At 52.8% G+C, this 14,029-nt stretch overlaps 2 protein-coding genes across 8 annotated transcripts in view; one reads left to right on the forward strand and one right to left on the reverse strand.

The window, feature by feature from the left end:
- The window catches only part of STYXL1 (serine/threonine/tyrosine interacting like 1), a 32,713-nt gene extending 31,938 nt beyond the window's left edge, over window positions 1–775 (reverse strand). For 2 of the 7 annotated variants that reach the window (XM_024984814.2, XM_024984812.2), the window contains exon 1: window positions 512–774. In XM_024984814.2, the coding sequence (XP_024840582.1) occupies window positions 512–539 (28 nt within the window). In that variant the 5' untranslated portion in view covers window positions 540–774. Of the gene's footprint in view, window positions 1–485 lie in introns of all 7 variants that reach the window. The other 5 variants (XM_024984810.2, XM_015460437.3, XM_015460438.3 and 2 more) reach the window with 5 other exon arrangements.
- On the forward strand, window positions 38–13,570 carry MDH2 (malate dehydrogenase 2). The gene is made up of 9 exons (NM_001013587.2): window positions 38–158; window positions 3,537–3,705; window positions 5,208–5,291; window positions 5,753–5,862; window positions 7,271–7,396; window positions 9,609–9,686; window positions 10,598–10,697; window positions 11,040–11,191; window positions 12,387–13,570. The coding sequence occupies exons 1-9, from the start codon at window positions 93–95 to the stop codon at window positions 12,516–12,518; spliced, it is 1,017 nt and encodes a 338-aa protein (NP_001013605.2). The 5' UTR covers window positions 38–92; the 3' UTR covers window positions 12,519–13,570.
- The last annotated feature ends 459 nt before the right edge of the window (window positions 13,571–14,029 follow it).

Here is a 14,029-nt window from a genome sequence, read left to right on the forward strand (position 1 = left end):
GCCGGGAGTCTTGTGCAGTGTGGAGGTCGTTGGAGTCACTTGTCTGGTGACAGTTCCTTTGCCAGCCTGTCCGCGCCCCGCCCGTCCCAGCCATGCTTTCCGCCCTCGCCCGGCCTGCCGGCGCCGCTCTCCGCCGCAGCTTCAGCACCTCGGCCCAGGTAGGCCCTGCGAGGGGCAGCCTGCAGGTGGAGGCTCCCTGGCCTAGGCCACGTGTGTTCCTGGCTCGCGAGCAGCCTTGACCCCGGGTCAGTCAGCTTGGACCGCTGGGCCGCCTGGTGCAGACCCGCAGTTGTGTCGGCTGGGTCGGCCCTGATACTGGGCTTGAGGTGCGCGGGAGAAAGTCCCGGAGTCAGGGAGGTGGGAAATAGTCCAGCTCCAGTACCGGGGCTCTTCTCCGAGCCTGCCAGTTCATCCCCAGAGTCTGCTCTTGACCTGTGCTCCTTCAAGCTTGAGAAGCCAGGGCTGTAGGGCCTAAAGTAACTTACCTTCCGTAGTATTCTGAGAGACTAACCTTGTTGTTGCAGCTTCCGTACCAGCATTGTGTAATTTTTAACTTCATAGTGCAGACGGAGCTACCCAGGGTAGAACACTGGTCCAAGGTTACACAGTCTTTTGGCCAGAGGATTAAAATTCCCCTCTCCTGACCACTGTAATTTTTTCTTTTCGGATCACCAAGCCTTCCCTCTAAGAACCCGAAGACTGCTTCCTCTTAAGGACCTTTTGAACGCTGCTGCCTGTGGGTGGGCCGCTTGGGCCTGGCTTGGCCTGGGACTGCTTAAGCCTAAGCTATTTTTAGCCGTCTCGGGCAGCGATTCCTAAACTCTGGTGTGTATCAGAATCACCAGAGTACTGATAAAGATCAGAGACAGAGGGTCAGTGAAGGAGGTAGGACCTGCTGGGCCTCTGTTTTTATCAAGTGCCCCGGGTGATTCTAATACAACCCAAGTAAGTGAACCCTGGAATGCCCACATCGTCTCTTAAGTACCTTGCTCTGAAAGGGAGGTGATTGTTAAATGAGGTTCTGCATTTCTTAGCCTCCGCCTTTCAGACCCGTCTCCTGTGTGTTCAGTTCATTTGGAAAATAAATACACACATAAGTACCTTTGAGTATCTGCTTGCCCAGAACTGTGTTGGGTGCTGCCGGTGATACTGGGGTGAGTGAGAAGCAGCACTTAGCCAAAAGTGAGTAAGCTTAGGACCCTAGGACGGTGGGGGTGTTGAAGAGTGACGCTGAGGAGTGGGGGAAGGGACCTAACTGAAGATAAGACCCATATTTGCTGCTATGATTTCATGAGGGGTATTGAGAGAAGAAGGAACATGGAGAAAACCAAGGCTTTGGATTTTGGAGTTGAGTTGCTAAGGTAGGAAAAACTGCTCAGAAAGAGTGATGGGAGTTGAGGGTGGTATTGATATCGGGAGCTCAGGTTTGGATATGCTGAGTTTAAAATTCCTACTGGACATACAGACAGAGTCGTTGAGAAGGCAGGTGTAGAAGTCAGAAAGATGAGCTTGAGCCAGATGGTGCATTGGCCTAGAGACTTTAGATCCTGTGTCATTAACCGGAAAAATGGAGTGAGCATTCAACCTGCGTGTATTTATGTCTCTGTATGTACTAATGTTCTAATATATAAACACAAGAAAAAAATTTAAAAACAAGCTGTTAAATAAAGTTTGTTATACAGACTTTAGAAAGCAAACTTGTGAAGGAAGTGTTACTGTATATCCATTTTCAAAGCCCATTGCTAAACAGTGTGCCAAACACTGGGAAGGGATGTGAAATCTGGCAACAGCTTGTTCAGGAAGAGATCATGCGCTGTCCTGCAATAGCAGAGATTCATCTCACTGTAAAGATTCCACCATTTACAAGTTATGTTTTTATAAATATTAGCTGAGCTGATGAAACCTTATACAAAAAGTAACATGGCCTCATTCCACTGAGAGTGTGTTGCATTCATCTTGTTTGTCACAGGGGACTGATTGATCCAAGAACCCTAGTTGAGGACACCAGGTCTGTCTGTTTCCTGGTAGATGTTAATTCTTCACCTGTTAGATAGAATTAAGACATAATCTTTGACATTTACATCCCACACACCAAGGGGACTGTGTTGTGCTCCCCGTGTTGGAACCCTGGTCAGTCGTGGGAGCCAGGCTGAGAAATCTGGGCATGAGGAACTTGAAAGGATTTTTGAGCAAGGCAATGATGAAACCTTTGAATTTGGGAGAGGATGGTTGAGAGGTAGAGCTGAGGACCTAAGTTAGACAGTGGAATCAGAGTGGAAATCAGGGGCAGGTTAGGAAGATGTTTGAGATACCAGCTCCTTTGTGTCTTAACTGGGTGTCTCCAGTAAGGAAAGAGGCAGAAGATAGGAATGAAGGTTTGAATGTGGGTGAACACAGGTGCCATTTGGGGACAGGGATGGGAGAGGTAGCGAGGATAAATTTATTTACACATTTGGGTTAGTGGGACCAGTGGAATGCCTAACAGAACTGGAGATGTGGAGTTGGAATCTGGGAGTCCCTGGGATTCAGAACAAGGTGTGAGGGTGATCATTGAAGCTCCAGAGGTGGGTGAGATTCCAGACTTCAGGTTCTGGGTGGTTGGTCCAGCTACTTTCTGTGAAGTCAGGGGTACAACTTTAAAAACAACACGTGAATTTGAATCTAACTTGTAGTATATCCCCTTTCGAGTTTTAATTTCTTCAAGCAAATCACACTGTGTATGAGGTGTTTTTTTGAGGGATTTTTTTTGTTTTGGTTTGCTGGGTTTGCTTTTGTTGACAGAAGCCCTGTATTGCTGGCTTCGGTTGCTATGGAACACAACTTGCAGCCGTAGTGTAGACGCTGCCCTCCAGGACTGTGTACCAGCCTTTGAACTCCCGCAGAGGCTCTTTTCTCAGTTTGTCTTCTTCCTGGCCTGCTTGCCAGGATAGGCTCCCCTTCTCGTTTGTGAGTTTAGGCTGGAAGCAGCCTCCCTGAGGATGGCTGGGGTTTGGGTTAGGCCCTGCGCCTAACCTAGGTAGAGGGGAGAGTGCCTCTTGTGTAAGGGGAGTGAGCTTTAGGGCAGGACTTCGCTTCAGGACAGCTCTTTGCCCTCAGCTCCTGGGCATCTCACTGCCTGGCCACTCAGGAGCTGGCCAAGGTCTGTTTCACTCCTACAGCCCCCAGGTCCAAGCACTGGCCCATTGGTAGGATTTCAGAAATATTTGTTTATAGTTTTTAAAACTGCACGTTGCAGGAGAGGCTTCTGTTAGCAGTCCAGCGGCCGAGTGAGTAGTCTGCTTGTCTCTCGAGGGTACGGGAGAAGTGTGCCCTGACCCTCACAGCACCTGAAGGCACAGGTTGTCCCCCGTTTTCCTGAGGCATGCCTCTGAACGTCCGGAAAGAAACAGGGCTTTGGGGTGGTAGGAATACCTTCGCCTCTTCGTTTGGGACCACTGCAGTAAAAGAGGCCAGGGGCCGCAGTCTGCAGTTTTTACGTGTGAATCCTTTTAATGCTGAGTCCGTCTTCAGAGTCCTCTCTCTCTGCCTCTTTCTAGAACAATGCTAAAGTAGCCGTGCTGGGGGCCTCTGGAGGAATTGGGCAGCCGCTTTCGCTTCTTCTGAAGAACAGCCCGTTGGTGAGCCGCCTGACCCTCTACGATATCGCTCACACGCCCGGAGTGGCCGCCGACCTGAGCCACATCGAGACCAGAGCGACCGTGAAAGGTACTGGGCCCGCTGACCCCACAGACCTTTCACCTCTTCTCCCCAGGAGACCAGGATCCAGGTTTAGAGTGAGATTCTTGGGTGGAACTAGGTGTTCAGAGACTTGGGGTTTCCGTGTCCATTTTAGAATTAAATGTTATGAATTATTGCAGCTTTTTGCACTTGCATCTGAAAATGTAACTAGTGTCTTTCAGAAAAACAACAGTGGCCTGATCTTCCCATTTACAATTTTGTATGATTTAAAATAATAGGAGGGTAGGGGGAGGGGTAGGGGAGCCTCCTGCAGGGATGTGGGGGCAGTAAGCGGTGCTGTCCCTGGTGTGCTGCCAGTGCCTTCCGGGCCGGGCCATCCCTCCACCCCAGGGTTTCCTCCGCCAGCTTCTTCAAAGCACAGCCACCTTAGGGAAATCTGAAATGAATATAGGTATATTATCCAAGAAGTCATTCATAATCACATACAGTTATGTATAGCCTGCTCATTATAGTAGCGTTTATCCACGTCACCAAATTCTTGGTAAAATCATTTTTAAAGAGTTATTGTAAGTTACAGTTTATTTATTGTTATACCCATGCTCTTGGCCATTGGGCTGTTTTGTGTTACGCTGTACTATAAGTATTTATGTAAGCATAAGCATCTTGTTATCTTTACATTTTGTTTAGGATCGTAAAAGTAGAATGAGTAAGTAACGGCTGCTTTACAGCTTTTACTGTAGAATGTCAGATTGCTGTGCAGGAGCCTCGTACTGCTTCCTGTCTCCACTGATGGTGTGAGGCTGCCGATGGTGTTTGCACGTGTCTTCAGTGGGTGTAGACAGTACAGAAGGTTGACTTGTCAGGTCACTTGCTTGTGTGCCTTCCAAGGTCCCTGTGCATTAGTTGGCTTACTTTCTCTTGGGCTGTATATTTTAGAGTTTCCAGAAGCTCACACAATAGGGAAAAGTCACATCAAAGCAGATTTTGGTCTTTGGAGCCAATTCCCCTGAGATGTTTGAAAGTGAACCTTCTTCTCCTCAGGTGATAGGAATAAACAAAGCCGGTGCTAATACGTAGAGTCCCTGTGTGTCGTGGAGTCTCTCTCCTGGCCTCCAGTGCACCTTCTGATCTGACCCCAAAGTGGAGCTTTTGTTAGGATGACCGTGGTGTGGAATAAGCAGCTCTTAGCGGGAGCTGAGCAGGACTCCGAGGTGCTGGCAAGTCGCGTCAGATAAGGCCAAGTGGCCGAGTTGGATGCTTATGCCGTTCTGTAGGGGGGCTGGGCCATAGAGGCTGGGGAAAGTGGAGTGAAAGGGACTGTCCTGCCAGCTGGAGTCGTCCAGACCATGGCGGTAGTTCTCAAGGAGAGGAACCCCTTCACAGATAGCCCTTCCATCCTGTCTTGAGGCCTGTGGTCAGATTTGGACCTGGGTGGGGCTGTCCTCCTGGGCTCTGTCTGTGTAGATGTGCTGGCCTCTGCGGGTCGGAAACTGTGAAATTGCTCACTCGATTGTTTTTTTTTTTTCCAGGCTATCTCGGACCTGAGCAGCTGCCAGATTGCCTGAAGGGCTGTGATGTGGTGGTCATTCCGGCAGGAGTCCCAAGAAAACCAGGTGTGTGTTGAAAGCCTTGCCTAGTGTCTCCCTGAAAGTCAGCTAAGGATGTGGTTTTCCATGAAAAGTGGAGCTGGTTTTTTCTCTGCTGCAGAAAAGATTCCAGGCTCCCAGATGCCCGTGGGGCGCAGACAGAGCCCTGCACAGGTCACTGGGTCCCCTTGCCCAGTCTCTTGGGTTTTCTGCACGGAACGCCCTTTCTCCACGCATCTCTGCCTTGGAAGGCTTACTGATCCTCCTCGGGTATAATCCCCTATCTCCCGTCCCCACACTCGATCCACACTGACCTCTGTCTTGGCACTTGTCACACTGGGTCATTTTCTCTACAAGACGGATTTACTTGACAGGGACCCTGTGTCACTCACGTTTCAACATCCTTAACAACAAACACACAGCACTTGGCACATGTTTGGGAATTCATCCTGTGCTCTATGAACAATATTGAATTGGATCATTCTCAGGTATGACCCGAGATGACTTGTTCAATACCAATGCCACGATCGTGGCCACCCTGACCGCTGCCTGTGCCCAGCACTGCCCGGAAGCCATGATCTGCATCATCTCAAATCCAGTAAGTACCCGCCGCTGGCAGGTGGGCGGCTGCAAGTGCCGCCTGAAAGCTCAGTGTGCGGCTGTACTTAAAGTGGAGAATGAGCGGGTTGATGTGTGGAAGTGGATAAAGGGGATGCATACTAAGAGGCCTTAAATTATTTCCTAAGGATTCTTTCTGGCCTGCACCATGTGAGTGGTAACCTGAATTTCCCATCAAGCATGTGCCTTTGAAGGCAGGTCACTTCCCCTCTCGGTGTCCTAGTCCTTCCACCTAGAAAGGAGGTCTGCTCCTCAGGCCGCCCGTAGCTGAGATTGCGGCAGCCTGTTAGCTTCTTTGACTGTGCTCCACTCAGGCTCTGCAGTTCCCGCCACTCCGGCCTCTCCCTCCTCACACTCACACCTGATCACATACACGGCCGCCCCCACTCGCCCCTACCCAGGCCCTGCTCGCTGGTTTTTGCAGGAAGATTGTTCCTCAGTTCAGAAACTCCGGGTCGGGAGCTGTGTCCCCCTGAGAAGTCAGCTAGGGCGCGCATGCCCACCCCAGCAGGGCCCCTGGTTGCATTTGACAGCAGCCTCCTCCGTCCCTCCCTCCTGATTGAATCTGGACTCTGGTCTCCGAGTACGAGAAGGACCCGGGTGAAGTGTGGTGACAGTGCTGTTGACTGAGGGACGTGGCCGCAGGTGAACACCCCGAGCTTGAGGCCAGGGCCTCTGGGAAGAGGGACCAGCCCTTTCCAAGCAGCTCCCCTTTCCTCAGGGGCCACTGGTCAGAAGTTGTTGGGGAGCTGATTAACCAGTACCTGATATAAATCTTGCTGGTTTTGTCTTAATTCTTTCCATGTACCAGGTAATATGTTAAGCATTTGCCGTATATTAAGACACTTAGCCTTCAAAGTAACCTCATGAGGTTACTCTTCCATCTTTACAGATAAAGAAACTGAGTCCCAGGGAGTTGATGTAACTTGCCTAGGGTTACGATGCAGAGTGCCAGAGCTGGAACTTAGCCGGGCCATCTGAGCTTGTAGCTCTGTACTAGGCTGGTTTTTTTTTTTTTTTTTTAAAGAATGGTCTTTAGGGCCTAAGGCCCAGCTGGAGCAGAACCTGGCTTGCAGAGCCTTCGTCACATTTTTAAGTTAACTGTTGAAGGGTCACGTGCATATGTGAACTTTGGGGTCGGAGGTCACCAAGGGGAAGAGTGCCCGCAGCAGTGAAGGGGTTCTTCTTTCACATGGCAGGGTGGGGGGCTAGGGGACGAAGCAGTCTTTTAGAGTAGGGGGCCTTCCATGGTGAGGCTCAGTTACCAGACAGGGCAACTTAATGTGACACCTTCGGGCTTGCTAATAGTCGGATGAGATTTTTCCTTCTGTCGCATGGCTCTGCTTTCAGAATGCAGGTGAATTCTGCCTTTCTCTTGGATTTACTAGGTTAACTCCACCATCCCAATCACAGCGGAGGTTTTCAAGAAACACGGAGTGTACAACCCCAACAAAATCTTCGGGGTGACAACCCTGGACATTGTCCGAGCCAACGCTTTCGTCGCAGAGCTGAAGGTGAGAGCCGCATCGGGCGTCTTTCACGTGGCCTTTCTGATCCTCCGTGTCCATCCTTGGCTCACTGATGGGCGTGGAGGACACCAGGGCCCCATAGGCCACGTGTAACCTGAGGGTAGTGTTAAATGTCTTCAAAGCTTACCTCCTTCATGGGCGGCAGCTCTCACGTTTTCGTGGGGAATGCAGACGGGCGCCTGTGGGCTGAGACTGGCCAGCGCCTGCATTGACCAGCTTGTCTCCTCCCCGCGGCATCCAGGGTGCAGGCTTTCCCGGGGTCTCTCGCTGGCTGGAGCGGTTGTGCTCCTGGTACTCTCCACCTCTGATAACTGGCCTTCGCAGGATTGACCTGCTCATCGTTAGGCAAATGATAAGATCAGCAAACAGGATGGGCTTGGGCAAGCTCCTGAGATAGTGTCAGCGTTGTTATCCTGGTCTGTGTCCTGATTCGCTCCTCCTCGGGAACGCTAGTGACTTAGATTCCCCTCTGCTCTCGCCAGCTGCCGGCTTCTTCCTAGCTGCCTTCGTCCTGGGGTGGGTGTGGCACCGGCGCCGGGTCTGGAGTCCTCAGTGTGTTTCACAACTCACTGTCTAAAGTCCCTGGTTGTGGACCCTGCAGAACCACTCCTCCCTCCCCAGTAAACATCCCTCCTGAGCTTCAGACCATTTTTTGTGACTCTGCAGAAGAGGTTTCCCATCCTACCTCCCGCCAGTTAGGAATAATTGCCATGCATGTGGCTTGGAGAGAAGGGCAGGCACAGGATTTGACCTCCACCTTCCGCCCCTGCACTCAGCACCTCTCTCCACTGCCATTCTTGCTGTGGCGTGTTCCTCAGCCTCTCTTCTCCATGGGGCAGATCCTGAGACGTGGCCCCAGGGCCTGGGAGCTCTGTGGAGTAAAGTGGAAAGAGACGCTTTAATTCCAGAGATAGTGAGTTTGAGCAAACTCTGGGAGATAGTGAAGGACAGGGGAGCCTGGCAGTCTGCAGTCCATGGGGTCGCAAAGAGTTGGACATGACTGAACCGCAACAATTTTGGAGACAGTTGGATTGAATAACCAGTTCAGCACACGTGTGTTTGGAGTGGGATTGTTGGTGCCATGTCCCAGGTGCCCAGCCTGGCGACCTGTGCAAGCTCCTTGCTCCGTTAGCCCTCTGCTGCTGGGCCCGCCCACCCTTGTGACTGGGCTCCCCTTGCTGGGTGAAGCAGGTTCCTAACTCAGGGCATCTCTCTTTAGCAGCTGCAGCGTTTGGGGACTGCTAACAATGGCGCCCACTCCAGGACTCTTGCCTGGAAAATCCCGTGGACGGAGGGGCCTGGTGGGCTGCAGTCCATGGGGCTGCTAGGAGTCGGATACGACTGGGCAACTTCACTTTCACTTTTCACTTTCATGCATTGGAGAAGGAAATGGTAACCCACTCCAGTGTTCTTGCCTGGAGAATCCCAGGGATGGGGAGCCTGGTGGGCTGCCGTCTGTGGGGTCGCACAGAGTCGGACACGACTGAAGCGACGCAGCAGCGGCAGCAACCCCTCTCCCATAACTCCCACCAGTGTCTTTTTCTGTGATAAAAAATACCTGATTCGCAGATTCTCGGCGGGAGGTGGGGGCGGGCAATCATGCCTCAGGTTTAACAAGTGAATCAGCGTCTCAACAAGCCCCGCTTAACTAACTGTGGCGTCGTGACCCCTTTCCACGTGGTTCCCTCCTTTTGGTTCCAATCACTGAGCTGACAGACTTCTCAGCCCTGGCTTTTCTAGAATCTCGCTCTCGTGTGAGGGAAAGAGAATCTGCTTTGTTCACGGTGAACACAGTGTGGGCACGTGAGTCTGGGCTGACACGGGCGTGACGGCAGGTGTGGGAAGGAGGGCTGCCGTCCTCTGGTCCCAGGAAGCTGTCAGGCTGAGGGGGACCAGCTGGGACCCTCCACGGAGGCAGTTGCCAGCCCATTGTGAAGGGAGAACCTTACATGTCCTCACCAGACGCCAGGTACTCCTCACTACACGTGTTCAAGCTGACGTCAGAGTGTGCGGGCGCGGGGGCTGGTGGGAGAGGTGAGCGCGGCCGGACTCGCCCGCGGCCTCTCTCCCGGCTCCTTTGTTTTGTTCTTGAGTTTTGTGGATTTTCCAAATGTTGCTGCTTAAGGTGCATACGATGGGTTTGACACTCAAAGTGCTTGTTTAAAAATTAATCAGACTTCACACTTTTCCTGACCAGGATTTGGACCCAGCCCGAGTCAACGTCCCCGTCATCGGCGGCCACGCTGGGAAAACCATCATCCCCTTGATCTCCCAGGTGTGTGTCACGGGTGTGTGTCTCCTCGCCCGGAGGCCCCAGCCCACGAGCGCCCTTCAGAGGCTGACGGTGGGGCCCTGGGGCAGGCAGACCTCACCCTCCGTGGTTACTGTGAAAGGATTCCCACTGTGGGTGCAGCCCCACCCCACTTGTCTGGGGGGGTCTCCCGATGGCCTGGGGGCTATGGGAGCAAGTGTGGCCAGAAGGTGTTAGAACGGCCAGCTCCCACACACCCTGAAAACTGCTGGTGGAAGCACCCCCTGCCTTCCCGGTTAGGTCAGAGCAGGCAAGGTCTGTGTATAAAAATGAGGAGACAAAGTAAACACCCCCGAGAATGAGATAAATCACCTCGGAACCTCGGACCTCGGAAGGAGATACTGAGGAAACACTTTAACTCTGAATTGATGGACATCCCTTAGAGCGAGCATTCAGTGCCCTTGACTCCTGTCATGAAAGACAGGGGAGGGCGGAGGGAGCAGTCAGAGGCGCGATCCCTGAGTGCAGTGGGCCCTGCCAGGACCCTGAACAGCAGAGGGAGGTAGGGGGACAGTTGGTGACCAGTGAATAAGGTCTGTGGTCTAGTACATCACACGTGATACTGATTCCCTGCTCTTCATAACTGCATCCTGGTTATGTAAGATGTTAACGTCAGGTAAGGCAGGTGAGGAAAATCTTCCTGCTATTTTTACAGCATTTTAGTAAGTCTAAAATTAGTCCAAAATAGAACAAGTTTTTAAAAAATGAGTAGGGATCTCACCGCACCGCCCAACAAAGTCAGCTTTTTCTTTAAAGAAAGAGTCCTGATTTCCCCCATGAGCGCAATGCCCGGCCCCCATGGGCCAGGGGCTAGGAGGGCGTGGGACCTTGGAGCCTGACCCTGCTCATGTGGTCCCTGTGGCTTCTGCTTGCAGTGCACCCCCAAGGTGGAATTTCCCCAGGACCAGCTGACCACCCTCACCGGTCGGATCCAGGAAGCTGGCACAGAGGTGGTCAAGGCGAAGGCCGGAGCGGGTAGGTCTCAGGGGTGGCCCCGGGCCCTGGTTAGAGTCTGAGCTGAAGACACGAGTGCCCAGCAAGGAGCAGAGCCTTTTCTCAGTTTCACCTCCATCCGCTTGACATGCTATCCCCCAGTCAGAGGGCAGCTCGGCCTGCTGGGCGGCGTGGAGTAGCGTCTAAGGTCAGCAGAGCTAATTCCACGCCGTTCATGCATTTGTCAGGTCAGGGAATGCTGACGTACATTCCCGATGACTAGAAGGCTGGAGGTTACACAGGTGGATTTTCAGCTGGCAGGAGAGCGCGCCTGGATCTCCAGGTCTCAGCGCTGGCGTGGCTGACCCACCTGTGTCCTCCTAGGCTCTGCCACCCTGTCCATGGCATACGCTGGAGCCCGCTTTGTCTTCTCCCTCGTGGACGCGATGAATGGAAAGGAAGGAGTCGTCGAATGTTCCTTCGTTAAGTCCCAAGAAACGGACTGTCCGTATTTCTCCACACCGTTGCTGCTGGGGGTACGTACCTGGGGGCCGGGGCTCAGCTGGAGGAGGAGCGCGTTCTATAGTGGAGAATCAGCTGCTGCACCTGGAGCCTTCACTCTGTTACTCGGATGTCCGTGAGCTGGGACCATCCCGCCGCCTTTGGAGGGTAGAAGTGCCACCGAATCAGGAGCAGGGAGACACCTCCGTCTATGGGGCTGATGGGCTCTCATGGCTCCAACAGCTGGTTGGCAGCGACCACCAGGGCAGCCATCCTAACGGGACCCTCGTGTCCCGAGGCGGCTTGCAGACGGCTCCCAGTAGCGGCTTCCCCACACCAGCCTGCGCTTGTCCTGAGCCCAGGGCCTGCCGAGGCCTGTTGGACCTTCAGTTCCAATGTTCCTGGGCCGTTGTGACAGGGCTCTTCTAGTCAAGTTGCTGGCTTCAGCCAGGCTGGTTTGGACAGCTGTCCAGTCTGCTTGACTCCTACCGGGTGTTCAGGGAGCAGCTTGCCGTGTCTCAGCCATGGGCACCTGCTGGGATCCTTCCTCTCGTGCCCAGAAAGAAGCCCTTCCCACAGCCCCCTGGTGTCCACAATCCCCGGGACTCACTCTGAAGAGCTCAGTCCTGGAGCCCTTTGAGCAGGTGTGTGTGGCATGGTGAGGCCCCGGGCTGATGGTTCTGACCAGGGAGCATCTGAGGAGGCCTGGATGCCAGGCTGCTGTCTTCCTAATAACCAGCATTTACCTACGTATTTACATTGGGTTCTGGTGGACATTTAAGTGTTTCTTCAGTCCTTAACCAACTTGGGAAAGAAACTAGCTCCGAGAAGTAAGCTCTATGTTGGGGAGAACAACTCGTGTTACTAATTATTGAATTCTTTGTGTACCAACTGACCCAGGTTTGTTCTAGCAGCCTTCTGTGAGGCAGATGCGGAGACAGACCTGGCGTGTGAGCAATCGGGCTGCGTGCACAGCGAGTTCTGGGGCCTGGCCCCCAGCCTGGGGCTGGCTGACAGCAGCCTGAGTTCCCGGCACAGCTCACACCCGTTCCTTCCTGTCCCATCCCATCTCCGATGCGTGTGACTCCCTCCGCAGGCTGCCCAAAGCCGCTGGCCACTGGTGTAGACAGGCTAGGCGGGGCTGACGAAGTTACAAGCAGGCTCTTCTGTAACAAACTCATTCAGGGAAGCTTTCTTGTAAAATATTACCATCTCCCCTCTCTCCTTCAGAAAAAGGGCATCGAGAAGAATCTAGGCATCGGCAAGGTCTCCCCTTTCGAAGAGAAGATGATTGCTGAGGCCATCCCTGAGCTGAAAGCCTCCATCAAGAAAGGAGAGGAGTTTGTCAAGAACATGAAATGAGAAGGCGCTTAGCGAGCAGTCGGTCTCCTTAACTTATTAAGGCATCATGTCACTGTAAAGCCGTTTCAGATACTTTTGTCGTTTCAATTTGCTTCGTTGAGGAGGATTGTATTAACGAACCACCCCTTTGCAATCTTGGTCAGTCTGTCGGTGCATCAATAAAAGCAGGCTTTGATTTTCTTTTTCAAGGTCTCCTCCAATTAAATCCTGTAATTTCTTCCCCATTAGAGCCTACTACAGAGTGTCTGTCTGGTGTCTCTCCCATCACGAGTCAGAACTACATGTTATTTAAAATTTAGACTGAAGCATCCTGGTCTCCTCAGTAGCTTCAGGTCTAAAATCTCGATCAGTAACTGCTTCTCACGCCTGCGCTGTGAGCTGTCACGCCCCTGGGCTTGTGAGGTGGGCAAGGCCCGCTCAGGCCTGATTCCTTCGTGTTCTCTCCCCCGCTTGCTGCTGTTCAGTGGGCGCCGCCAGGCCGCTGTCTCCTGTCCCGTGGTTTTTCTGGCCCAGCAACCAGCACCGCTGGCTGGATTTCATCCTCTTCTCGTTGAGCCCTGATATTCAGTGGCAGTGACAGAATCGTGAGGAAGGCCGGGCAGGGGCGGGAACAGCCAAGCCGGAACACCAGCTGCAGCCACAGGCCACGGACATGGGGGGTTCCTGCCCTCGTCAGGAGCCAGAAGGGGCCTTGTCACACAAACTGGGCTTAGCGTAAGTGTGGGGGATTAAAGGGAGGCCCGACTCCCTTCAGGCACAGGCTGCTCCCCAGAAGCCGTGGCCTCCGAAATGGAAACTGAGAGCTCCGTACCTAGGAGAGAACCTCCTGACAATGGGTGATGACCTTCAGTGAAAGGCAGGTGGGGGATGGAGCTTCGCCCAGTGGACAGACCCTTTATCTGCAGCTTTCTTGTCCCCCCAATTAAATGTCAGGTACGACAGCGCTATTTTCTTACACAAATGATAATGTTCATTGTTGAAAACCTAAAATGTAAGCCAAATAATAAAGCAGGAAATGACCACTGATGGTAGCATTTATGCTGTTAATTTTGCATATTTCAAAAGCAGAGAGAACGCTCATGCCACGTGCAGCCTGTCCTGCTGGTTACTGCTCTGTAACAAGCACACTGTAGTGGTGCAGAATTTCTCACGACTCTGCAGTTGACAAGTTTCCACCAGAAAATTCTGCTCTGCTAGGTGTAGGGGCCTGGCCAGCCCAGCACGTTCAAGGTGATGTCTCGGGCTCACGGCTGCTACTGGGGGGGATGAAAGGACAGCTGGGCCCCATGAGGCCCCCACAGTGGGGTGTGCAGATTTCTTCTTGATGGCTCAGGGTTCCCAAAAGTGCAAGAGCAGAAGCTGCCTGGCATTAAGGCTTGGGCTCGGAACCAGCACAGCATCACTTCTGCTACATCCCTGTGGCTTAAGCAAGTCACAAGGCAAGCCCTGGTCCACGCTGGGAAGAGCCTCAAGGGCCTGAGTACCCAAGGCCTGGTCCTGTGGGAGCCAAC

Source organism: Bos taurus, chromosome 25, assembly GCF_002263795.3.
Source record: "Bos taurus isolate L1 Dominette 01449 registration number 42190680 breed Hereford chromosome 25, ARS-UCD2.0, whole genome shotgun sequence".
Taxonomy (NCBI): domain Eukaryota; kingdom Metazoa; phylum Chordata; class Mammalia; order Artiodactyla; family Bovidae; genus Bos; species Bos taurus.